Source organism: Anopheles coluzzii, chromosome 3 (genome assembly GCF_943734685.1).
Source record: "Anopheles coluzzii chromosome 3, AcolN3, whole genome shotgun sequence".
Classification (NCBI taxonomy): Eukaryota; Metazoa; Arthropoda; class Insecta; order Diptera; family Culicidae; genus Anopheles; species Anopheles coluzzii.
Window position 1 is genome coordinate 89,424,860 of NC_064671.1, and position 26,909 is coordinate 89,451,768.

A 26,909-nucleotide genomic window follows, 5' to 3' on the forward strand; every position below is an offset into this window, starting at 1 on the left:
GTTTTTTTCATTCTTTTTTAGCAATGTTTTGTCACTTTCATACGTGGCCATGTTTGTGTGCTTGATTATTCCATTATAAAATGGCTGTTATTAAACCCTTTAAGGAATCGAAAATGGCTGTTTAATACTCGTTCTTTTCAACAAATATAATTACTTGTTGTACTATTAAACCCTCTTTCTCTTCAGAGAACACACAATCTCAAAACCATTCAAATCCATTAAACCGAACGAACCGAATGTTTTCACTACTGATGGACGCCGTCATTTCATCGTGCAACTTCTAATCTCATTTGTAAGCAACACAGTGCATGAGAAACAAAGAGGTGGGTGGGAGTACTTTCATCTTTTGCTGCCAAAAACATATTATTCCCCAATAATAACCACACGGAGCGACCGGATACGCGAGCGTCAAGCGTCGATTTTTCACGTCGATTGTTTCGCTGGGCGTGAGAGGGGTTCCCCTCGGCAGTAAAAATGAAGCAAGGACGTGAAGGAACCGTCCGACACGGTAAGTTAAATTTCGGATATTTTCAATTATTCTTTCAAACACTCCTCGCCCCCGCTACCCCCGATGCAGTACCGATGTCGATGAGTTATGAAAACACAAATGTGTTATTTTTAAAATCCCATTTAGGTAGTTTATTCTCGCACTGTGTTCGGAATAGTGGCAAGTGTGTATGTAGCCATAAGGGGGTCGGGGCGGAGATGATGCAATCGCAACTCACACCACGCCACCGCGGTGCTGTGCTGACCTATTGCTGACTTAAGGCACTAATTTAGCTTCGATTGGAATTTGGCTGAGCTGGGCTTACTGTTGAAACGTTTGCTCTCTGTTTCTCTCTGCTTACGATTCTAGATACATACGTGGCACTCGTTCGAAAGTGGCTTGTATAGTAGAAGATTCTTATGATTCAAAAGCATTTAATAGTAATTAGTTTCTAAGCTTACTAATAACTAAAAAATAACATTAAAAAACAAAAACTTAAGCTCTACACAAAACATTGAAAATGTAGGAATTGCAACCATTAAGCTTAACTGTACACTAAAAGAACTGGAAACGAACACAAACAGTATATTGAATTGGTCCAAACATAACCGTGCACTTCATATACACGTGGTATACCAGCAAGTTACGAGCCAAATTCCTCTGTGTGTATGTGTGTTCTATTTTGAAGCTCAATCATGTCCACCGTTCGAATGTCTAGGCCGAACTGGGTCGATTGAGATGCAGCAAACGAGATAAGTAAATGCATAAAGATAGGAATAGCCAGTTGGAATATAAACTTGTGCTGGTTAACACTAAACAAATTAATAGAACAACTCAAGGTGAGTAGTTATACGACAACTGTTATACGACACAATTTACATGTGCCGTAAGACATTTTCGTTTGGCTTATGTTATGTTCATATGTTATACTTAAGTTTCCATTTAACTTATTCTACTCTTCTCTTAATCTTATGGAAATGTGTTTTGTTTTCCTGTGGTTTGCAGCTCTTGTGCTCCTTCTTTCATTGTTTGTTTCCCTTTATTCACTTATTTTTTCCTTCATTTTTACTTTCTTTTTTCTTCATGATCTTAACTTCACACTTTAGTTTGTTCGTTTATGTCATGGAGAGGATTTAGCTTGTTTTTACTTGTATCTCTATTTAATCTTAATATGCTCTTTGGAAACTAGCCGTTACTTGTTTTGCACAGTGATAACCTCTCTCTCTCTCTCTTTCTCTTCCTCTCGCACATTGACTTTTTATAAGCCTTGTACAACTATTGGAAAGTGTAGCAAATGATTGTAAGCAAATCAAAAGAGCGTCAACATCCTCTCTCTCTCTTACGAACGTATAATACTTTACTTTACCCTCGTTTCCACTCCGCATCGCACGTGGTCGCGAAGATCCGAGGTAATGGAACACAGAATCGATCCTGTCCGAAACCGAAATCGTAACGTTAAACGTTATAATACCTTACCAACTATTATAAAAGGCACTCATCCGCCCATCCTTTGTACCTCCTGTCTTTGTAGTTCCGGCTTCATCGAAACCGGAACCGCCCGTCTAGTCATTCCTTGCCACCACCATCACCACTCTCGCCCATCTCCACACCATCTCCACCGGCCGATCCGTTGCTCCAATCGCCCTCCATTCGCCAGACGCTGAACAGATAGCTAAGCTTCTCGTGGGCCAGTATGCCACTGCCACTGAACTGCAGATTGCCACCGGAAACGGCCATATTCTTGTGCTCCTCGCGCATCGCCGGCATCTCGTTGTTGGACAGTACCCGGTACAGGAAGTCAATATACCTGCGAACGAAGGAGAGAGAGAGAGAGAAGGATCAGAAGGGGAAACATTAGACAACAGGGAAACAACAACAGCCTGTGGGACCCATTTACGTTTCAGGTGGCTAATGAACACAGCACAAACAAACAAACAAACAAACGCCCATCCCCTTTTCGGGACGCCATTTTTGTCCCCTGCTACGGGTACGCCGCCGCCGCCGCAAGGCCATTTCGAATTCGTTTGAAGTCACACAGGTAAACAGTCAGAATAACAGGATTTCCCACCAGAATCCTGTTACTTGGTCACTCCCTGTCTTACGGCCGGCGGATCGCCATTTTTGAAAAGGAACGGGCAATGAACTCGGGTTTTCGGAATCATTACGACCCTTGGGTATATCCCAGCTGGAAAGTTGTCTGATTGGATTAAACCTTTTCACACAAAACGGATGGAGCGATAAAGATTGGGTTTTTTGCATGCTCTCTCTAGCCTTAGCAAAAGGTTTCGGAATTTTGGTGTGGATTTCCTGTGCGGTGGGTTTTTTGTGCTGGAAAAATGGCAGTTTGGGGGAAGTTTGGAATGGTGTTTACATTTGTTTGGGAGTTTACGGAAGGTTACGTTTTGCACGACGTGACATGAAGTTGGTTCCGTTGGGTTCATACAGAGTTAGAGATTGAGGTATGATCATCAAAGTAGTTAGCAAGATCATGCAAAATCATGATCGTTGATCCTGATTGTATGTCCCTATTTGGTTAATATCTTTGTTGATATCGTTTCTCCTGATCATACTAATTCTTGATCATTTCAACTTGGATGGAGTCACTCGGAACTCTATTATTGTAATATTGCTTAATGTCTTCTTTCCTATCCAAATATATCCGCAAACACAAAACTAATCTTGGATCTAGTTCTAGCTCCTGATCTCGATTTAGTTCCAATCCTAGATCTATTCAGTTTGGTTACATTAGGTGTCGTTCATGAGTTGACGAATAACTAGATCATATTGCTTGTACTAAAGGTTATGATGGCATCGACTTTAAATCAGGGTTTGTAATGGACTATGCTTCGACTGCTGTCTCTGTTTTTACCAATGTTATAACATTGTTCTAAACACTTCGCTTTCTATTCTAAAGCTGCTTCAAACTTTGTATATTTTGTTTTAGATTGGTTCCTAGCACTAAAGTGGCTTTGGATTTAGACTTCTGTAACGAGCCTATGCTTGAGAGCGAAGAAATTTTGCTGTGAAATGTAATTGAGAATTTGATCAAATATTTTGCTTGGATAAGTATGTTTTGTTGCAGCTTCAAATCATTAACACTGAACATCTTTGAACATCCACCATACTTAAAGCGTCCCTTTTTAATGAAAATCCATTTTACCAAGCACCACCAGTGTTTGCCGCTTTGCGGACATTGACTCATAAACCCAGCAACGAACCAATCTTCCCAGTCTTTGCAGTCATTTTTGCCAGCCAAACTATCCAAATCCATCCACCATCTGCCTGCTGCCGTCCGTGGGGCAGGCGGACAAAGCTGGACAAAGTAGACGCCAGACGGCAGAGACGACATCCTCACCAAATTTATTGCATCCCATAAAGCGACACTTTTAACAGCGACCGGAAATGAAGCAGGCTACTGCCACCGGCACACCGACCTATAAATGTCGGCCAGCTTCAGACAGAGTGCGGTGTCTGAATTGCGCCTCCCCTTTGCTCGGCCTTTTATGCTTCCAAGTGGGCCAGAAACTAATAAAAGGCAAGGGAGTCTTTTACACTCTCTCGCGCGAGTACAGCGAGAGCAAATTGAATATTCGAAAGAAATAATAAACAACGCTGCAAACCGATTAACTTGATGCTACCTTGCTTAAGATAATAAATAACCTCCACTCCCGATCCAGCGATCGGCTTCCAAAATTTCTCAAAAATCCAAATAAACCGATCAAAAGCTAATTAAAACGCATAACTCCTACACAGAACAAAAGAAGCAGGCAGTGCGCAGTGGCGTGACCGAAGAATGGTGTGAAAAATGGTCCGTACGCGAGACAAACTACTTCCCGAAAAAGTCAATTAAAAACCGTTCATCTTGTTCACTAGGCACAACCCCCCGTCCTCCACCATAGCGGTGGCGGTGGTGTGTAAAGCGATCAATCATCGAGCTGATCGTTCCGTGCGCGTTCTGCGGTGATGGTGTAAGGTTCAGGCCAGCTGCTCGCCTTTTTCCGCTGCGACGTTTACTCGTACCCGCAGGGAGACTCGGGGCGTTTTTGACACTTGTTTTTCAGCGCAAGAAGAAACCCTCTCCGTATAGTCGTGGTGAAGAAAAGACGACAAAAACTCATTCCACGCTTGATTCGAATTTTCCCGCGGAAATCATCAACCATTTGTCTCTTGCGGGGAAGTCGGCCAGTATGGCCAAACCAAACCCCTGTGGGGATAATCATCTTTTTTTCCATCAGAAGGATCGACCTCGATCGTGACAGACAAGTCGTACGTTCCTTACCTAAGACAAGCCAGCACACGGAAACATCACCAGTCGTGTCCCAGGTAGTACTGTGTCGCACCGCACTGTGTGAAAGGAGTTTTCACGAGGAAGGTGATAAATTTCCTCCGATGCTTGGCTTTCTTCACATCGTTTCACTTCGTCAGCCACTTCGCAGCCCCGGCGGGATATGATCGCTTTAGTGCGCGATCGGGCCGAGTAACACCACGATCGCTCGTTATGATTCGTGTCGTTTTTTCCCCCCGTTTTCTTCTGTTTCTTCTCGCCCCTGACAGCTAAGACTTTGATAGCTAAACGCTGAGGCAGGCGTAAAAGGCAATGTTGTAGGCAACGAAGGCGTCCTAGCGTCCCCTTGACACACATTGACAGGGGACGAATTTATAGACCGATGGTTTAACCTTCCCCCTAGTGAGCCTAGTGCAAGACGGGATCGAGTGATGTCAGTACGTAGCGCGGGGAAAATGAAACAAAGCAAAGGGGAATCGATTTGTGTGCACGATGGTTGTCTAATTACTTTCGACACAAAACACAGACAAAAGGAAGGAATCGTTGTGAGATGTAAGGGCAGTGTTTTAACAAGTGTTTTTGTTTGCTGTTGCCTATATGTAGAGTTATTATAAGAATGAAACACATAACTTTCAGACTTAATATTAAAGAAAGGATCATCACCTTCAGTCAATTTGTCTCCAAAATAGCTTGAAGAACCTCTGAATTAGAGTTAGATCGTCCCAGCTCTGATTGCGACCGTCGACGTTTGTGTCTAAAGATCGCTTCATCTTTCAAGGTAAAGCTACTGTAATCTGATTTATTGTAGTAAACGTAGCTATTGACGATTGTCTTGATTGTCTATGGATGAAGTCTTATTCAAGACGCAAAATTTGAGGATCAAATTGATCTCTCATTGTAACATAATTTTGTCTTCACAACCTGAAGTACATTAGTCAGCGTTTTGCCTCTTTTTGTTGCATATTTGATTCTAAAAATTACTATCAATCACAGAGGAAAAGACTTTTTATCAAGACATAATTAGTTAAGCTGTCTATTGGAGGTGTGTGATCACTGTCCAGGGTGTGATCATATAAAGGATGTTTTGAGCAGATTGGATTCCTTTCATTACTCTTTTAACAACCTGCTCTTTAAAGACAAGTTTTCAGTTCATCCATAATGCGCTTCTACAACGATTGGAATGTTACAAACATTTTTCAGACAGAGAAAGAGAGAGAGAGAGAGAATGAATAATGTTTTCCGATCGATGCAATGTTTGTCTCATACAACCTTCCCAGTAAAGCCATGCCACTTACCCCGTACAAATATTACGAATGTTTGCATAAGCCGCTATGTATAACAGCACTTTAGTGTTCTTCCATCGTTCTTTCGCCTTCATTCGTTACACGCGTTTCGTTGCGGTTTACCATAAAAACGTGAAGTTAATTAACTGCCAGACCACTGCACCATTGCGCCCCACCATCCAACGCGTCACTCATCGTGTCAGCGTGCCTTTTCGAACGGGCGGAAAGTGAAGCCGGAGTGTGAGCGAGAGCGAATTATTCATGTTGTGAAATTCTTGCAAACTACTTGCAAACATAAACAGCATAACTTCTCCAAACAAGTGAAGCAAAGTTGTCACTTTTTTGTGTGTAATGCGCTGATCGTGTGAATGGATTCTTCAGGTCTGTGTCATCCAAATGATGGACTGTGACTTTTCGGCCATTTTGGGCCATTTTTTGTTATGAGGCTATTAAAAATGTGAGTGTTCTTCTTTTTCCAAAGTTTTAGGACAATTATTGCCCCAAATTGACCTGCTTGATGAGCATCACTTTTCTATCTTTCTTCCCCCTTAGAGTGTCTCTCTATTTCTTCTCCATTTCTGCTACCACAACAACTCCGCACGCACATGTGTTTCGCGTATCGCATCGTACACAACTCCCCGGATTAAGATGGCGTAACTCATTCATTTTTAAACAAAAAAAAAAATACGACTCCCCTTTTTTCGTTGTGCCCCTGCTCAAAGGGACACGGAATCTCCGGTCCCACAGTAACCGGGCTGCGATCCAGCACCCCATCCCGACTCGCTGATCGCTCACCCAGCAAACCATTCTACCACCACGCTTGCTCCCCGTTACTGTTTTTGCTCTTTGTTCTGCGTAATTTCCTGGAGCAAGGCGGGGCTGGAAGCAGGCTTCCGATGGAGGTCCTGCACTCTCGCCCTCCCCCTCCGCTCCAGAGTTGTTTTTCATGACATCATCGCGCTACCTTCGAGCGCGGGAACGCGACCGATTTTCCCACCAAAGTTCCGCAACACATGTGTTCGACAGCGTGTACAACACTCCTTGGCGACGGTGGCTCCCCATTCGATCGTATGAGTGTGTGTGTGTGTGTGTGATGTATGCGCACAAAAGCATGAAGGAATTTATGTGCCTCTGTGTGTGCTATGCGTCTATAAAAAGTGTGTGTGTGTTTGCCTTTGTCTAGCGCGTCTGATCGACACTCGACCTGTCGTAGGAACCACTTGAAGGGAGCGGGTGGGCGCTATAAACACTCTCGATCAAACTCATCATCATATCACACACTCATCCATCGTGAGCATTAGATCATTAGCGATTGAATTCGTGGTGAAGTGGGTCTTAGCAAGTGCTGCCGGCGTTGATTTGCTGGTGCTATTGAGGCCTTTGAGGCGTGGAGTTGTTTACTTTGGTAATTAATAGGAGGAAAGGGTTCGGAAGAGTGTCTTCAACTGTCTTTAAACAATGTATATTCTGGCAATCAATTGGAGTAAGTATTGTTTAAAGATGAAAAAGCTGAAAAATGTCAACGAAGATCACCAACGTACACAGAAAACTTTTTTTACTGAACTTCAGTAAAATTTTACTGAATTTTTTTTAACTGAAGTTTCAGTAATCGTTTCAGTAAAAAGAATGTTTACTGAATCATTCAGTAATGTCCGGTGCTCACCAAAATGATAGCTCGTTTACTGAAATCCCAGTAAAGCCATTCTCATATTACTGATTTTTCAGTAGTCGGTAGCGATTAAAAAATGACGAAATATTTATTTTAAATTGAGTTTTTATTGATGCGCAGATATTGCCAGTCCCTCAGTTCATATTCATACATGTTTTGTGTTGTTTTATACAGTTTTTATACTGTATTTTGCCGCCGCAATTGTAGATGGTTCAGTAAGCGCTCACAGACACCACGCAATTTCAGCAAGCACAGTGGATTGTAGCAAACATTTTACACACCAACACGGCTGCCAATTGTTTTAAATTAATCCCGTAAGCCGAAATATCACCTGAAATTTTACCAGGGTGCCTGTAAGCGCCTACAAAATCAACTTTTTGCACATCACGAGCAAGTGGGAACCGCATTGTTTTGTTTTGATGTTCTGACTGACAGGTCGATTTGACAGAATGAATTGCTGCATTTTCAGTAATTTGTTTTACTGATATCCAGTGAAACGACTTATTTGACACTTATTTTACTGATTTTCAGTAAAATGCGTATTACTGAAACGAATTCAGTAAATTATTTTGCTGAAAGTCAGTAAAAACATGACATTCATGCTGAAAATCAGTAAAATATTCTATTACTGAACCGTTTCAGTAAAAAACTTTACTGAAGCAGGATGAGAAAATTTGCTGTGTAGGCTTTGAATTTGGTGATATAAAGAATGAAGTCTTCAGTTAATGTTTTATCCTCTTTTATGTGAATAATAACGGTTAAACAGGTAGTCTAACCTCTTTTTTGAATAGTTCAACATACAACTTCAAAACAGGATGTATGGCGCAATTAAAACTCTTGCCAATTTTGGCATAAAACGAACAAAAAAATGGTAAAGCAACGAACCGACGCTAACAAACAAACTTTAAAAAAAATAAATGGATAAAGCAATAGATCATTCTTCTCGCTCAAGTCATCAAGAAGGGCTGAGCCCCCCAGCAAACATTAACCAGTGCCGTTTGATCCTATCCAGCACTGCGTGTGCACACACACACACAGACACTTTCCAACCAGTCGCGGCTTTTGAGAAACGCTCTTACGTTTGCGGTCGTCCCGTTTTTGTTTGGTGTCTCAAATTTCAACAAATTTCTTCGCCTCACTTTCCCCCGCGAGACTGCGTGCATCGTGTGTGCTTCCATCATGCTACTCACGGTGTTACTGAGTGTGTGTGGCTCTTCGTTTTTAATTTATGTCGCACTTGTCACACGCCGATGCGCCATACGGATGCGGCCTCGCCGGAGTCGTACGGCGGTACCGGCGGCATTAGTTTCTTTTGTGTGCGGTGCAATACTTGACGAGTAGTGGAGGAGAAAAGAAGCAACACAAAAATGGACAAAATAATGACACCATCGATGGCGCTTAGGAAACAGATAAAGGGGAAAAGAGTGTTTTGAAACACATTTTGTAATTATTTTGTGTGTAAAAATTGACAAAAAATGACGGAATCTTTTTATTAAAGAATATTTAAACATCATTTATTATCTATTTATTTATTCGATAATTATTACCAAATAAATGAGCAAACAAACATCTCGCATTTGCTGCCAAATGTAACACTGTTTGCCCTGAAGCTCTTCCACGACCAGGCGTCTCCACCGAACGGCCTGGTTTGCTCCCCTTCAAAATCCCCCCAATGAGCACTAGATCGTTCGTGACACTAATCGAAAGTGAAATCGATGACTTTGCGCTGCGAATGCGTAACTCCGAGGCGCAATGTTGCCGCCGCTTTGATATGGTTTCGAATGGCGTTTGCCTAGCTTCTGGGAGTAAGCAAAAACCTTTTTATTTTATTTATTTATTTTTTACCTACCCCAAGCGTGATCATATGTATCTTCATAAATTGTTCAAATCATTGGTTGTCTTTTGCGTGGTGCTGCGCGTGCGTTGTAAATCATAATACGATTTCCACTGCTTAGAGACAGTGACAGCAGGAAAAGGCGACATAATTTATTTCTAAATATGCTCTTTTTTGTGCGTCAATTTTCCCATCCTAACGATCGCTATAAATCAATCGCACCCGGTGTGGAGTCGACTTCGTAGCCGATCGATCGAGCAGCTCCAATACCGGTGTTTCTTATTTAAATTTAATAATGTCGCAAAAAAGTTTCACACACCACCACCACCACCACCATGATCATCAGCAGCCTGCCAGTACACATGTCATTCGCACGATCAAAATCCATTGATCATTTTCCCGTACTGACGCGTGGAAAATGCCGTTTCGTGCCGGGTGTGCCGGGGTGACTATTTATTTTTTTCTCGCCCAGCAGCCGGATACTTTGCCTTTTTTTCTTTTTCGTTCCCCTCTCCCCAGCCCTTCCCGGTGTGCTGATCTCCATCCATCTATCTTTCGCTTTTCTTTTTTCCCCGTTTTTTTTCTTTTTTTGACCCGATCGTTACTGCTTTTATCTTTTGTGCGTTGTGTGTGTGTGCCCGCTGCGCGCAGTGGCACATTAATTTTCCACCCGAAACATTAACATTCTCACGAGAACACTGCGATAGTTACAAATGAGCGGCCGAGATGAGTGCCGGGACGGTCGCATCATATGAATGGGGCATTATTAATGATCGTAAAGTGACCATTTTTCATCGATTCGCACTACACGTGCAGCTTTGGGAAAGAGTTAAGGAAATGATCGTGAAAAGGGAATACTAATTTTGCTTTACAAGGTAGAAAGATGGCTAAATTGTGTTTAACATATAAATTGATAACCAATTTAAATACGTTTATCAGTGTATTTTAAGATTTTGTGTAGATTAATTGAAATTTAGTCATTTAATCATTCTATTGAATTAGTAGTGTTTCAACGTGAGCTTGACTAATGAAAACTGATCTCCTGAAAACGGAAAATGTTCTATTTCAGGTTTGCAAAGAAAGTCTTTAAAATGTGTTTTTGGTTACTGTTTTGTAGAATTTCTCAAATTATTTTGGAGATATTAAACGATCTTTTAATCATTTCTTATATAGAGTTTAAACGTTCCCACAGTTATTAGCATCACTTCAAGATTTTCTTGAAATTCAAATGCACCAACCAGTTGTGTGGAAACACATCATAAATCATGGAACGTGTCCAAACCCTAGAAGAGCTCAAACTTCCTTGGGAGGCTACCAAATTTTCATGAGAAACTCTGTAAACTGCTTAAATAAAAGCACAGTTTGGAGACGCTTGAGAGACTGAAAGCACTTTAAATAATAAAAAATTTAACCTCAAGTTTTTGTGGGCCAGGAGAAGCAATTATTCGGAATGGAAGAATATTCCAGAAAAGCTTTTAACGCTATATTTATATATTTTATAAATATTTTATAAAATATTTTTTTTTATTTTTTTTAAGCTTTTAATTGCCAGAATTCCCTTTAATTTGTTTGAATTTGCTCCAATAATTCCCTTTTCCCACAAATCCCCCAAAACTCACCTGGAAGCTAGCCGGAGCGTCTGTATCTTGCTCAGCTTGTCGCTCGGCAGCGTTGGAATGATTTTGCGCAGCGAGGCAAACGCTTCGTTCAAGCTTTGCGTCCGCTGCCGTTCGCGCACGTTCGCAATCACCCGCTGGCTCTGGACCTCCTGATAGCTGACCGATTCCTTCACGCTTCGCTTCCGGATACGGCCGGCACGTGGTTTGCGGCTGGTTCCACCAACGGAACCGACGGTCTGTGGGTCTGCGCCGCTCGTACTGGTAGGGGAGATCGCTTGCTCACCAGCCGTAGGCTCGAGCATGGCGACGGTCGTTGGTTGTGCTCGATCCTGCCCGTACTTTCCCACCGAACAGCTCGATTCGTCCAGCTTTAGGGGAGAGCCGGAACACACGGACAGGGAACTGTCGGCACCGATCGGGCTGTGGGTTGGTGTCGTATCGATTGGGGCATGAGTAGGTACGATCGTTTGTATCTGCTCCTGATGTTGATGGTGATGACCAGCTGGATGGTAGTAAACGACACCCGATGACTCATAAGTAGCAGCCGTTTCCGATACGTACATCATCGGCTTCATCTGGATCGTCTCACAGTGACATCCGGTCACATTGCACGACCCATTGGAGGAAGATTCATCCGCATCCAGCCCGTTCATGGCATGTCCGGCATGCGTTCCATTAGCACGTGACATTAGCAGCTCACTACCACCGTAAGCGTGTGGGCCGTTCGAGTGGCTGTACTCCTGCGGCACAGGCGTCCCTGGAGCGTACGCCCATCCACCGTAGTTTGTATCGTAACGCGTCCGCTTTTCCGGCTGATAACCATCCGGGCTGAGCGAACTCTGATCAAACTCGTAGTCATAGTCCGCATCGAGCATTCGGCGCTTCTTAGCGCTCTCGCAGGAGGTAGAGTAAGTCGCCAGGATGGAGGGCAACGTGTCGAGCGCTGGCTGTGTTTGCGGTTGCTCCAGCACGTTCTGGACGCCGTAGCTCTGGAGCATTGGAAAGGCAACGCGCGAGTTGACCGTTGTCTCCGTTGGCGCTGGGGTTGGGTAAAAGTAAACCGGGTGTGAGGTAGGGACATCTCCCGCTGGAGCGTTTGTGGATGTCGGTTGGGACATTAGCACACCAAAATCTGGGTTCTGATGGCCGTCCTGATCATGAGGCTCTCGATGCTGTCCACCAGTGGCCGGATGGATTGGATGCAGATCGGGCAGATTGCGAACTTGAAGATGTTGCTGATGAGCTGCGGCATGATATCTTACACCTAATGGGCTCTGTTGCAGCTGCTGCTGGTGCTGTTTGTCTGCCTCATCGTACTGTTCCTCTTTCAGCTTTGCTGGAGAAACGTTGTTGGAGGACGGTTTCTTCATCGTGTAGGGTGAAGTGTTGGAAGGCGCAGCACCGGAACCGGCTCCACTAATGTCCAGTATAAGCATTGGAGAGTTGGCCGAACGTTCACCGGACATAGTTTGCCGGGCACCCCACTAACAAACACACACGCACAGACAGTCCTCGCTCTCGTACACTTTACACTCACGCACAAAGTATTCACCCACAACACACATAAAACGACTCCCTCTTCACCTTTTTCGCCAGCTAATCATCAAAGCGGAGCAATTTAAGCAATTAACTGTCACTCAATCACACAAAGTCTCACATAAACTATTTTAGGGAACATTAAATACACTCTCGCAATACACACACATATACGCGCGCGCGATCGCGACAATCCTACACTCAACTCAAACACGATCGTCACCGTCAGTCACATCCGTTCACGCTCGTGATCAACCTCCAACTGACGCGTTTTGCTGGTGTAAGATCGATCGGTACCCAGGAACACGAGCAAGCACGAGCGACGATGGTACGACAACTGCAACACGGAAAAGCGGGAAAACCGATCATCCCAAAGAAGGATCACAGCATCTCGCTTACTACTTTTGTGCGAACGAGAAGCAGTGTGAGTAGCAATGAGAGAGAGAGAGTGACACGAGCACACGACTAGCAGAGCAGAGCGAAATTACGTTACGGATGTATAACGTGTAAAGATCGTTCCGTTTTTCTTCTTCTTCTGCGCCTGTGGAAGCTGTTCTAGATGGCAGGATTTTTTTTGCGGATCTTTTGCCATCAGGCTGATGATGACAGAGTGAAGCGATCTTGATACGTGTAGCGATGCGATGGAGCGTTTCAAACTTTTTAACGGTTTTTTTTGTGCGGCAAAATTTAACCGAACGATCGTTTGATTTGGTCGAAGATGTTTTATTTAGTTTTGTTTCCTCTTTTAATGTTTTATTGAATATTTTTATACATTTTATTAACTACAAACGATCAATTGACAACTTCAATTTCAATGAAATATTGTTATAATATGTTTTAATACTTTGTCTAGAGCCTTTAGACCAAGTTTAACACCATTTTAATGATCTTCTTCTATCCTGTTTGAGTTTGTTTTTTAACTATTTTCATCATCTCTTTGAATTTGTTTCCTCTCTTAACTCTTTCCGTAACCATCTTGTTGCTTCTATTTTCTCTAATTCTTCTTCTTAGTTTTCTTTTACTCTCTTTTTTATCAAAGATTAGCTTAGTTTAGATCATGAATGATTTTTCAAGTTTGATTAATGGTAATGATTAGTTTGAAGTCTTCATTATTTAGTCTCGTTGGTGGATATGAAATTAAATCAATGAAATGAAAAATACATAATATTTTAAACAGCGTGACGTTTATACAAACAACACATTTGAATAGCATTATGGTGATCATTTTAAAATTGTTCAAAACAATTCTTGAAAGTGTATATTACAAATTTTGGTGCAATGCATCATATTGATCATGTTATTGACTGTTACAATAAACTTTGAAGTTTCTGTATCTCCAAAGATGCTTTGAGATTTAACAATAATTTTAAAACTAAATAAAATTACTTAATATTTTATGATTCCGACAACATGTGCTACAAATAAACCGAATTAAATACAAAACAGATTTAACACATTATGTTCAAAGACTCTCCTGCTTAACATTCAATTGAAGTCTCTGCAACAATAATCAACACATGGCAGCACAGCGTGAGCCTTCATTCCTTCACCAGCGACTCCTATCAACGTTTCAGAGCTGGATAAAACGAGCGATAAATGTAAAAAATATGCTCACAATCGCTGCCCTTTGGGAAAAAAGGAAACGCTACCACCCGCAAACGCTTAAAGATCCGGGTTATCCCACAGCGGGAAACAAACGACCTTGCAATTCTAGTGAAGAGGAAGTAACCCGCAAACAAAAAAGGAGAACTTTCCTCGAACTCATCTCCTTGCAAATGCCATTTTTTCCCCCTCATCTAGTTTGTGTCTCACACCATCGCCAGCTTGTCTCTGACGATCGTTAGCATCCTCCCTTCCCCCTTAGGGACCAAATACGGAACAGAGCAAATGCATGCACAGTTTTGCATATTTTATGCGCATATCTATCCATTGACACACAGGAAGCGCCGGCTTTTCCCCTCGGCTTGGCTTTATGGCTGGCCTTCTTCCCTCTCGGGTACCTGAGCCCCGAGTGCGGGACAAACCGAGTGCGGGGTGCGGGTGGATTTCCATAATTACTGTGCGCCAGGCACCAGGGGGTTTTGCTCAACAAAGCGCATAACGAGTGGCCTTTAAAATTTCCCCGTTTGCGCCAGCGTACGGATGCAGCTCTGGGGAAAGTTTGCTAAGGTTTCTTGTTTGTGCCTCTGCTCGTCGGTTGTTCGTCTTTTTGATCGGTCTGTTTTTATTGATTTATTGTTTATTGACATTTCACACCTTTCCCGAGTTTCCCGTCCTTCGGTTCGGTCTTTCCGATGGGAAAGTTGTTTCGAATATATATATATATATTGTTGGGAAAAAATAATTTTATAATAATTTCAAGCTGGTAAATGCATTGGAAATGTGAGACGTTTTGGAATACAATTACTACAACAAACGATAATAATTTTACTATAAATTAGAGCTAAAGTAGTTTATTTCCATAATGTTATGTTCAAATTTTGTCTATTTTATTATATTATATTTTTATCATATTTTAGTTTGAAGTTCAACAACTACATGTGTTGTATAAAAATGCACCTTGAAAGGTCTATGGTTAACGTTAATTTTACACCGCAGCGTAAACGCCTAAAAGTATGCAATTGATGTACTGGTAGCTCCTCCCTCTTTTCTCATTGAACACAGTGGCACAGTGTCGAGCGAATGGACATAGAATAAAGAAGCTTTTAGGTACTTTCTTTTGATTTTGAATTAATATTGGACTCGTCATACTGAAAAGGCAATTGTGTTCGCAAGGCTGTATGTCATTCTTTTCTATCAATGCTATCCTTGTACCATTCATTCCGAACTTCACGACACGACACCATCCAAAGCCTTCGCCCACTTTCAACCGTGTTGCGAACGAGCTTCACATCACCATGTTCGACATGATGTCCCTTCGATATGTCCTTCTTTATCCCCCAAGCATGGCTTCACCGTTCGACATTCGATTTATCAAGCCGTGCTGTGGTAAGAACGCTGGTGGCTACACGAGCTATAAATCGCTCGTAATGATAATAAAAAAAGCTCAACAGACAAAACCATTCCCGAATCAAAACTATTTCACAATTAACTTTTTGTCTTTACGCCCTCCGCCTCCCTGCTTCTCCCAACAACAGCAAGCAGCAAAAAAGGCTTACGATACTGCTGTCTGGCAAGAGTTATGTCTTGGTTTTGTTTCATTTTCTTGCTGCTGTTACTACACATTGCTCACGATTGGGCCACGGCACGCGATGACATTCCTCGGGCGTGCCGCGCGAAAGGATAGTAGTAGCGTGCAACCGCAAAACGGTGGCCAAGGCAGTTGATGGTCCTTTTGCTGCTAGCATTAATGTTGGGAGCATGGCTTGTTTTCCTAAGCAAAAAAGGGAGAAGCTCCTATGCTTTAATCACGGCCACTGCTAGGGTAAATGTTTTAATTATTAACCGTTTTCTGTCATGAATGAGCTAATTAGGAAAGATGTTTATTTCTTAATAATTTGTGTGTGCAGTTGAAGTCGAATTGCAACAACAAAAATGGTGTAGAAAGGTAAAACAAAGTAAAGCAACGTGAAAGGCAAGAAACAAACCGTCCTCGTTTGCTAAGCGCCTAAAGGTATACTAAATGTAACAAATTTTCACCAGACAGTAATACTTTAATGAAAGATATCCCAAATGATTAATTAAAGATAGCAAAAAGAACACTAAAAAATAAATGAATTCAACTCATACGAGTTGATACTGATAAACATATAAATATCAAATTACCTTAAATACAAAAAAATAACCTAGAACTTAACTAGAACCAAACGAAGAAAAGAGAAAACAACACTGTCCTTATGAAGAAGCATAACACATTTTACAAAAATCAATACAACAAATTAAATATTCTCCCCACCACATACATTATATCAGCCAAGTTCAGGGTCTTCAACAGGACTATTCCATCGACACACACACACTCACACACCTTGTGGTCTTCACCCTCTTTAGCTTTTTACATCGACTGCAATAACTATGGCAACGGCGCAGTGACCACAACATTAAATTCACACCTAACCAATAGACAAACCGTTGAAATTTTCAAAACAAAATATGAAAAACTCAATGCAAAATATATGAAATTTAAAAATGAAATTAAGCTTCCAACAATCCCAATTGCAACCCTGCAAGATTGCAAGAATCAACAAAAACTCCGCTTTCCATTGACTGCATCAAACTACAATCGTGTTGCAAAACATTGCACATGCCGAAATTTCACTTTCTTTCCTTTCCTTCCTTTTTTGTCTTCTTTCTCATTTTCCAGCCCACCCGTTGACCTAGAAAGGCTCGCATTCTTGCATATGTACTCGATTTCATAACATCCAATACAAAACCAAACCTTGGGACAGCGCCGCCCAAACGTTCCGAAAAAAAGCTTCAAAAAATTCATCGTTTTACTTCCCCCGGGACAGGGGAGGGAGGGTCCATGAGGGGGGCAAGGGAAGGGGTCATAGAACCATGGTTTTATGCAGCTTTCGAAACGAGTATTAATAAATGTTAGGAAATACATGGGGAGGTTTGAGCCCAGCACTGAGCGCATGGAGGAACAGTGTAGGAAATAATTTAAATACCTTTGACTATATTTTGTAAAACCAAGTTTGGTTAGCACCTTATTTATTATATTTTATTTAGCATTTAATAACATTTATATAATATTTACAAAAAAATAATTTAAATTCATTCAATCAACTGTCGCAAATATACGTCACTCACTGTAAACTTCTACACTTTTCTATCGCCAGTATTGCTTCGTGTCCTCTGCGCCCCCGTGACCCTAAACGTGCTGATAGTGGAATCGATCCTTGTGTTTTCATGCTGCCAAGTTGTGGTACTGCCACCCTCTCCCCCACCCACGAACCAAACACCGTTGCTGTGTCGATAGCTACCGACACTACCGCCATGCCATCGGCAACATCCTTTAACCAACCCCCCCGAGCACACCATCGTTTTATGTTCCCCTTCAAACCCGAAAAGGCTCTATAGCTTCCGGTGCGCGTTCGGGGGGAGGGTTCGATAAAGCAAAATACTCCAACCCCTCCCGCGAGGGCTGAACACACGGGACCTCTTAAAACTCCACACTGGGCCACCACGCCACGTCAGTTGGTCGGTAGAACGCGTGAACAACAAACGTGTGTGTGCTGTGTTTCTCTTCGTGGCTTATTCGTTCGCCCCGCGGAAAGGATTAGGTCCAACTAGTTTAGCTGTTAAAGAGTTATTAAAGTTGCGTCGCGACAGTTTCGGTGCGACCCTTCGAAGGTACGGAAATAAATATGAGTGATGAATGAAGTTGAAGAGGAAAAAGCCGTGAGGGGGAATTAATTAATCAAGATCGAGGTGTAAATAATAACAAAGCGCTTTGAACTTGAGCTTGAAAACGATCGGAATGTTGTGTTTTTAGTCGAAAAATCAAAGGGCCAATCTTAGGCAAGTAGTTACAGTTTTAATTGAATCAAATCAAACAAAACTATTCGATTAATACAAAACAGTTCGAGTGTAATTGCAGAGAAGAGAAGTGAGCAACAAGAAACGATCAAAATTTGTGAAAAGAAAAAAGTTTCTCTATAACCGCAGCCGGTAGGATTCGAACCTACGCTCCCAGAGGGAATCTGATTTCGAGTCAGACGCCTTAACCACTCGGCCACGACTGCTTCGTGAAGGAGGCGGCGCTAAAAGCAGGTTTGCTCAATTACCACCAGCAAACGGTGGTGCGTCAACCAAAACGTTCCGACCGTGATTGCGCGACCGGTGTGTGCGTGAAAATGATTAATTATTCACGACAGAGCGTGTAAATTGAATTGAATTGGTACCGTCGGCATACCATTAAATTGAATTAAGTCCGCACGGTTGCTAAGAAAATAAATATTTTAATTAATCTAATTCCAACAACAGCGTGTCACTGTGTAAAAGCAAAACTGTGTATTGTAACATGCACAGAATTATGTAAACAAATAAAAATTAAAATTATTCGATTCACATGGGATTGTATGACGCAAAATTCAGCCCTATTTTACATATTTTAAATTGGAGACAAGACAAACAAGATCGATTGGGCTTTGTTGGATGCCATTTGAACAGCACAAAATACATCGTCTGTACGAGATAAAGGGATGAAGCAGACATCATTTGGAGAGGATTTTTATAATCTGCTGATTTAGATGCTCTCCAATTATCCACAGGTATAAGTATCATTCATTTTAGTTCGTCTCAAACGCGAGAAAATCACTGGAACGGATTCATTATCGCGATCGTTCATCCTAATTAGTGCTTTCTTATGTTTTGTACATCGCATCGCATATTTTACTGTAATCACATTCGATATTGAAACTAATATAGGATGAAATGTGTCTTATAAGAAAATGAGAAACATTTCTCAAAAAGAAAACATATTGCAGTTCATGAATAATTTACTTCGTTTATGAGTAATTCAAACTGCCATACAAGCTGTTTAAGGCTATCTTTCTATTGTAAATTGATATCCGTTAAATAAACACACAAACTCCTATTCATGAGCCTCAATGCTATCCATCCTTCACGACAAACAAAACACAAACAATCCTGTGTGCTGATTTATTCGTCACTCGAGACAACCATATGATATTGTTGGAATGCGTGCGTGTGCGCCCTTGCAATTGTAATAATTTTCCCCCTTTCAACAACTGACATGGGCGCGAAAGCTTGCACACCCGTCGTCAGAACTCAAAGCAGTGCTTTTACTTTGACACAAGTGAGGAAGAATAAAACAACCTCAACATTCGTTGTTGGTTCGTTGCATTCGCTCATCGCCTTTGCCAACTACTAGTCCCTGTGAGCTGGAGAGGCCTTTCTACACAGAAGCGTGAGCAGGATATTCAATCATCGACCACCGACAGCATGTTACACGTGGAGTGTGCACATTTATATCCCTGTCATGCAAGGTCGTTTTGCGTTTAGCGTACCTTTATTGTACACCACTTTAACACCAGCTATAAAGTGCTCCAACACGGCACGATAAACAACGAACCTCGAAAGCCATGTAACCTTATGCAATCGAGCATGTAAAATCGATTATAAGGACCATGCACGTTTGTTTACGTGACTTTTAAAGGCCCTATGAAATAAAGTATATAATTTTTAAACTGAATAGTTTGTTATCTTCTCCCACAACAGGGTAAAATGGCAACACTATAGTCTCCTTCTGCCCCTACGCCTTACAACAATTCGTTCAAAATAACGTTCTACACCCTGGTACCCTCCACGATGCTAAACAATGCCGACATCCTGTCGAACATTCCACCGCTCGGTGGTAAGGAGGGGGCGGCTGGCCCGCACCGCGAGGTGGTGGCCCGGTGGCGCGTCCCCATGTACGGCAAGGTGTACGAGATCGAGTTCGAGCACGGAACGGCCAGCGGCAAGCGGGTGCTGTGGATCGACAAGCAGGAAGTGTTCCGGCGCGACTGGATGTTCAAGCTGGTCGGCGAGGACATGTTCAAGCTGGAGGACAAGCGGTGCATCATACGGGTCGACCCGATGCCGGGCTTCCGGTACAGCTACTCCCTGTTCGTGGACGGGAAATCGTACGAACAGTTCACGGAGAGCCAAGCGAAGGCGCTCAAAACGTGGGAAGCGAAGCTGGGCGATAACTTCTACCGGATTGTGCTTGGTGGGTGCGAGGCATTGAATGTTCTCCTACAACGAAATGCAAACAATAATAGAAAAGCATGAATTGATGGGATTGTTTTTTTTGTTTTGTTTTTTTTGGTAGAAAAAAATACACTCAACATCTACGTGAACGGGAAGCTTATCGAAGAGAATGTACGTACCATTTTGTTGTTATGGGGTGTTCTTTCAATGTTAACCATTTATTGAACCGTTTGCTTACATTCCAGGGAGAATTCGTTGACGGCGGAACTGACACAACGTTCCTGGAGGATGGCAACACGTTCGTGCTGAGCGCGCGAACCAGCGGCAACAAGCGGGAAGGCATCGTTCACCGACTGACAGTGAACGGTGCCGAAGTGTTCGATGCTGGTGGGACGACTACGGCACTGTAAGCGGTAGCCGAACAAAGCAGGCGAGAGCTTTCGGACGTTTTCACAACCATCGATCGATCGCGCCGCCCCTGGCATAGAAGATTGATTTTATAATTTTTTATTTGAAATAGTTTCAATTTCAGCGATCCTTGTGTTTGTTGCTGTTCTTTTGTTTTGTTTTTTTTTCTTCTTTTAAGTTTAAGTTTTATTCCCTCGATACTGCCTGTTTCTCTTCTCCTGTGTTATTAGTGTGTGTGTGTGTTTCAGTTATAAGTTAATCGTATTTTTTGGGCTAAACAGGGTATGTTTTAAAGTAAAAAAAAAGAAAAAAACAAACACACACAATCTCATTCAGGGGAAGTTGAGATAAGAACGGGGAAGAAGAAGATGGTTGGATAAAAAGAAATACAAAAAAATACAAAAATTGCTGCTATAAAAAAATGAAACACACAGTAAACTATTTACCCTAAGTGCGCAAAAAGCAAAAATACTATTAAATACATCATGTATGTCGGATACTGAATCGGTTGTGTAGCTTTTTATATGTAATATAATATGTATGCATGTCGTTGCTAGTAATAAAAGTAACTTATTAAAAACTAAACTTTGAAGAAGAACAAGACAAAAAATGCTGCTGCATGAGAATGGTAATGTAACGTACACGTACACGTTGAAAGAACGGAGCTAACCCCGACAGGAAATCATTTGTTAAATATGTAAGAAAAGTACAAGCGTAAGTACCTATTATGGAACGGAAAGTTTAAAAAAAAAGAACCAAATAAGTAACGAACGCAAATCAAAAACCCGTCTTACTACACATTTCACGTCGTCTCTAGGTCTCTCTTTGCTCGCTTTCTCTACCCTCTTTTGAGTGGTTCGTTTTCGCCTCACTTCTTTTACACCCTTCGCTGCTCGTGATCGGTTTATCTGGCGCTATCCTTTAGCTTTCGTTTCTATTAGGCAGAGAGAAAAAAAACACATTCTTTTACACAGATTTTGAGAAAAAAAAACAATGTCGATTCAAAAATCGCACGTATTATCACCAACAACAATTATATCAAAATACTGCAAACCTTCGTCTCAGTTTGGTTGCGTTGCAGCAAAACGTTGCTCTCCTTTGGAGGGGGGGGAGGAGGGCCGTTTTAAAACAAGTCACGATAATTATTCAGGCTCTGTCAGCTCTTTGTTACGAACACGAAATAGGGAATACAGTCAATAGGATTTTTAATAACAATTCGCATTGGAAGGACGTAACCGATACACCGATTTGCTGCTCTTTTATCTAATTCGAGTTCGCTGTTTTTTTTTTTTTTGCAATGCAAAACAATTAACAAACGGGGAAGTATAACTACAACACTCATTCAAAACAATCAGGATTTACAGTTGGAACCAACACTGCTGCAAAGTGCCAAAGAGCCCTTCAAGAGAAATACTTTTGCTTTCTGCTTATCTCCTCATACTTTATATCCTTATATCAGTGAGTTTTGCATTTCTTTAAATGTGTTTTTTGCTTTTCCTTTTTCTCTTCTGTTTTGTTTGCAGTGCGTTTTTTTTTCTACTACGAATTTTGGATTTTTGTTTGTTTGTTTGCATTTTATATCTGTGTTGCATTCATTTCAATAATTTTTGCTATCATATTCTGCCATCATACAGGGAACTCATGTACAAAAACACGGGCACAACTACTACAATACGACGAACGCTGCTGGCTGCTTCACCCGCCAACACACCAGTACCATACCGGAATAGGATCGAGCTGTTTCGTTGCCCTCCCCTCTTTTACATTCTCTCTCGTGAGCAGCAGTTCGTGTGAATCTGATCATTACTCTGCAGCCTGCGCTATTACATGCTTTCAACGCATTTTCTTTTAATTTTTGTCTAAAATTTTTAAAATTTTCTTCTTTCCTTTCCTTAATGCATTTTGCTTTTACGAAGGATAATTAGTAGTTAGCTGCTCCTGCACGCACGCCGCTGTTAGCCGATGTTATGTTGCTCCATCCTACACTGTGTGTGTGTTTCCTTCTTTCTCTCATTCTCATTCCTTCTTTCTCTTCTTAGCGCCCTTTTTGTTATAGTAATTCTTAATAGTAAATTTGTTACCTAAACACCCCCTTTCTAGCTTGTGGCTTCACTTCAGCTTCTACACCTCACGGATAACACCATTCTCGCTGAGTAGCGCGCTTGTTTGCTGTGCTTTGAATCAATTTTGATTTTTCAACCCATTTTCATTATGCCCTCATAAGCATCATCTGTTCACCTTTATCACACCTTTGTTTTCTGTTTTTCTCTCTTCTCTTTAATCAACATTAACCGCACATTAACGATCAATTGCTGGAGCCGTGGTGTGTGTTTATGTATGTGTGTTTGTTTGTTTGTTTGTTTGTTTGTTTGTAGTTTGTCTGTGTGTTTGGTTACCATTTTACTACTTTTGTTAACGATACTGTGCAATTGTGTATAACTTTTGTTTTGTTTTTTGTTTTTTTTTTATCATTTGTAACATGCTTCTGATTTGTTATTTTAACTATTCTCGTTTATAATAAGTGGTTAATGCTCGTTCGCAGTAGTCATGCACTTTCTCCGCGAAAAACTAAACACGAACACGAATCGCATTTGCATCGGAGAAAGAGAGTGTGAGGAAGAAAGAGAAACAAAACGCCTGCACGTGGAAATGTTGCCAACACGCGCTACTAATAATCGCAAACTTGGCGCAAGGAGTAGCGGAATCATTAAATTGTTTGTTTGTTTGTTTGTTTGTTTTTCTCTATTCCATCGTCGTTTATCGCAAAACCTCCTATAATTCTACATAGCATTTGTGATTTTATTCGTTACTTCTTCTTTTTGTTTGTTCTTTGTTTTTTTTTGCAATACAATGATGCACAAGGGCGACTGTTTGATTTAGTATGGGGGGGGTTCGTGTTTTGAATTTGAAACTCTCTTTTACGTTTGTATGATAAGTTCTTGTTAAATATGTTTAGTGTCCATAGTCTGCTAGAGGTTTTAGTGTTTTGTTTCTGCTTTTCCTCTTCCATTCTGACCTTGTGGTATTCTAGAACAAGGTTTTTCTTTTTCTTTTTGTCACGGATCATGCATTCGTGTTCGTTTCATCACTGCTATCGCTCCGTTGCCGTTGTAATTTCACTTTTTTTGTTATTCATAGTTCTTCCTATCTTTCTTTGCAGCGAAAACACTTCAATGTAATACAAATACAAAATACAAAGCATAGATAATAATCGTTACAAAATGGGACTGTGATTTAGGATAACGACTTCGGTATGGTTTGCAGAAATGGATAGTGCAGAGAGAGAAATAGAGAGAAAGGGAGAGAGAAAAGGAAGGAAATGATACGCACTTCCTCTAAGCGTCATCGAACCAGCGCGCTTGCGTTTGTGTTTCATCAGCAATCAGTTTTGCTGCTACTATGTTTCATTATCTTATTCATTAGCTGTATTTCTTCAACTACTAATTTATGAATGGAATGTTTTCTAGCTTCCCTTGCGCATCATGCAAACACGCACACATAGACACTTCTCAGACCACAAAAAAATCAACTCTATCTCTCATTTTGACCGCAAAACCAAATAATCCGGATCTATTTTTCATCTCCCTCGCAAAGTACTCAAAAAATATAAGAACGCGATTTTAGCTAACTCCTAAAAATCAAACACATCGCTGAAGTAATTCCTGTTCTCTTGGTTAAGGTTGCAGTGATTCTGTCGGTTTAGTACAGTGTCACACAGAGGGTTGCTGGATCGAGACGTTCTCCTCCGGTAGTCGCTGTCATCACTGTGCCGTCGTTCTCACTCGGCTAAGAGTTTGCAGATTGGCTGCACGGAGAGGGCTACAACGCTTGTGGCTAGTTCAATGGAAGGCAAAACATGTGCTGCAGCAAACTCTTCGATGGTGGCGGAGGTAATTGAAGGATGCTTAGCTCATCCACAACGGAATCGTAATCGCTAGAATCGTCACCGTATAGCTGCAAGCAGAATGGAGCAGGATAAAACGGAGAATCATATTAGTTTCCAGGGGGCTTTAATGCATGTTACGATTTCGAGAAAAAGGAATAGAGAGAGATAACGCGAGAGATAGAGGAGCGAGAGAGATAGTGTACGCATATTGGGTGAGGATTTAAAGTTACTGTAACTTCCAGTGGGCATATATTGATAGGTAATCTGGGGCTGTAGTAACTGTGATAACAGCAACGAATAGAACGTGTAAATCAAAACAGCAGACAAGCTCTCCATTGTGACACGAAAGATAATTAAACGTAACGTTAAAGTTTGCTAGAACGTGAACAGGTGCTTGCTGCAGTAAATCCTAAGTAAAACACAAACAATAAAGGAAGGCGTTTGTTTTTGTTCAACATAAAATCAACGTTCAGGTGCAAAAGAGTAACACATTCACACGGCTGAGCAAATACACATGAGAAAATTAAATGAAAGCCAATTAAACTTTGCGATTAACCACGTTAATCATGTCTCAGCTTAGGCGTGAGAGGAGCAAGATGATGACATGCAACGATTAACAGTAACAATAAGTAGGAAAACACGTTCACAAAGTGCCAAGCAATGAGAGGTAGCTTTAACTGATGCCGTAAACCAATAGCTGAAAGTATAGATTTTAGTTCGTACATTTAAATAATTTAAATAAAATCAGCTGAAAGCTACGCCTCACAAACGAAGCCATTGTCATAAGCCACAAACGAGCAAATGTCTGACATTGGTGGCGCGACCGGCATAGCTGAATGGTGTGGCCTAGGCGATGACAAATGAGCATCATTCGCTTCTGTAGTGGAAACACTTACTTTGAACGTGTCGTGTGTGAGTGTGTCTGTGCATGTATCACTACTCGTCATTTACTATGCAAACTAATCCCATCTCTCGGTCAAACTGTTTCGATTACATTGTTCGTTGTTGAGAGAGACGGTGTGGCGACAAAACGTAAAGGAAAAATCGTAAACATATTATTATACAAAACGGACTTCACAACACTTTCTAGTTGATTTACCCCGGAGGGTCACATCGATAGAACCAATGATCATAATGTGTAATGCTATTCACGCTTTAACAAAAATGAACGATCCAAGATGAGAAAAACTATCTAGTAGTACAACAAACACAGTGAAACTCTCTGATATCCTACCAACGTGTGACACTAAAACAGTAATTTGCGTAATAAGTGAAGAGAGAGAGAGAGAGAGAGAGAGAGAGAGAAATAGAATCGGTTATGAGATAGAGTCGAAGCGGTTGAACAACACACTGGTGGTGACACGAAAAAGTGGTTAGTGAAGTCAACACAATTTTTAAAACAACTTTAAAACTGCAAGCTAAACGGTTTTGTATTGAAGCTACAGGGCATTCCATGGCTGAAACGTAAGCACTACTTACTCGTATTAGCAGTAGTAGTAGTAGTGGTAGTAGTAGCTATCTTTATCAGTCAGTCAAACGGAAAGCTTCGAGATGGTTGGTTTTCAAATTCAAATTCATTGTTTTTCTTCTAAGACTTAGAACCTTCTTCTAATGTAACTAGTGTAGCACACTTTAACGCAAAATTGTATAGAAGCTTTGAAAATTTGTTCAGCTTTACGATTGTTGCTGGTTGGTTGGTGAGATTCCGCTTCAGCAGATTCCGTTCTGCGCTAGCTAGTGTACCGAAATGATTCTGATTTTCTCTGCACTCAAAACTACCGGAACATAAAGTTGGTGTTGCAAGGAGGGTTTGGAAGTGGTGAGATGATGATGGCAGTGGTTGAACGGTGGTTGGTGATGATGTAAGATGAAACAACACACCGGAGAGAAGTGAAGAGAAATAGAGAGAAAGAAAAAAACAAGGAAGAGACAAACACGGAGAAAGTAAACGACACACAGCAGGGAATGGTGACACAACACAAGTGAAAGCCACCACAAACTGCATGTTGATTGATTGCAGCATTTTTGTATGTGGCACACCCCCCGAGATGTGCGGGGGACGCTTTGTACACTTAAACAAAAAGCTATTTGTGTGTGAGTGTTTGTTTGTAAAATAAAAGACTTTTTCCTTCTCTCAATCTCATTAGTGACCTCACGGTGAAAAAGGATGTGTTTGTGCAATTATCTGTATGAACCGTATTGTGACCGGATTGGCGTCTCTCTGGTGCACGGATGGTGTAAAC

At 41.5% G+C, this 26,909-nt stretch overlaps 3 protein-coding genes and 1 non-coding gene across 10 annotated transcripts in view; 1 reads left to right on the forward strand and 3 right to left on the reverse strand.

The window, feature by feature from the left end:
- Positions 1 to 1,578: 1,578 nt before the first annotated feature.
- On the reverse strand, positions 1,579 to 13,011 carry LOC120959232 (protein twist-like). Its single transcript, XM_040382486.2, has 2 exons — positions 11,178 to 13,011; positions 1,579 to 2,294 (listed from the first exon to the last, which is right to left on the reverse strand). The coding sequence occupies exons 1-2, from the start codon at positions 12,641 to 12,643 to the stop codon at positions 2,054 to 2,056; spliced, it is 1,707 nt and encodes a 568-aa protein (XP_040238420.2). The 5' UTR covers positions 12,644 to 13,011; the 3' UTR covers positions 1,579 to 2,053.
- Positions 13,012 to 17,525: 4,514 nt separating this feature from the next.
- On the forward strand, positions 17,526 to 22,074 carry LOC120959655 (fas apoptotic inhibitory molecule 1). The gene is made up of 4 exons (XM_040383241.2): positions 17,526 to 18,008; positions 19,899 to 20,391; positions 20,494 to 20,543; positions 20,618 to 22,074. The coding sequence occupies exons 2-4, from the start codon at positions 19,989 to 19,991 to the stop codon at positions 20,780 to 20,782; spliced, it is 618 nt and encodes a 205-aa protein (XP_040239175.2). The 5' UTR covers positions 17,526 to 18,008; positions 19,899 to 19,988; the 3' UTR covers positions 20,783 to 22,074.
- Trnas-cga (transfer RNA serine (anticodon CGA)) lies at positions 18,319 to 18,400 on the reverse strand. Its single transcript has one exon. It is a non-coding gene; the product is annotated as a tRNA-Ser (tRNA).
- LOC120959653 (atypical protein kinase C) overlaps positions 20,864 to 26,909 on the reverse strand; it is a 99,667-nt gene continuing 93,621 nt past the window's right edge. For 6 of the 7 annotated variants that reach the window (XM_040383234.2, XM_040383238.2, XM_040383233.2 and 3 more), the window contains one exon: positions 20,864 to 24,734. The gene's annotated coding sequence lies outside the window, so the exon portion shown is untranslated. The other variant, XM_040383231.2, reaches the window with a different exon arrangement.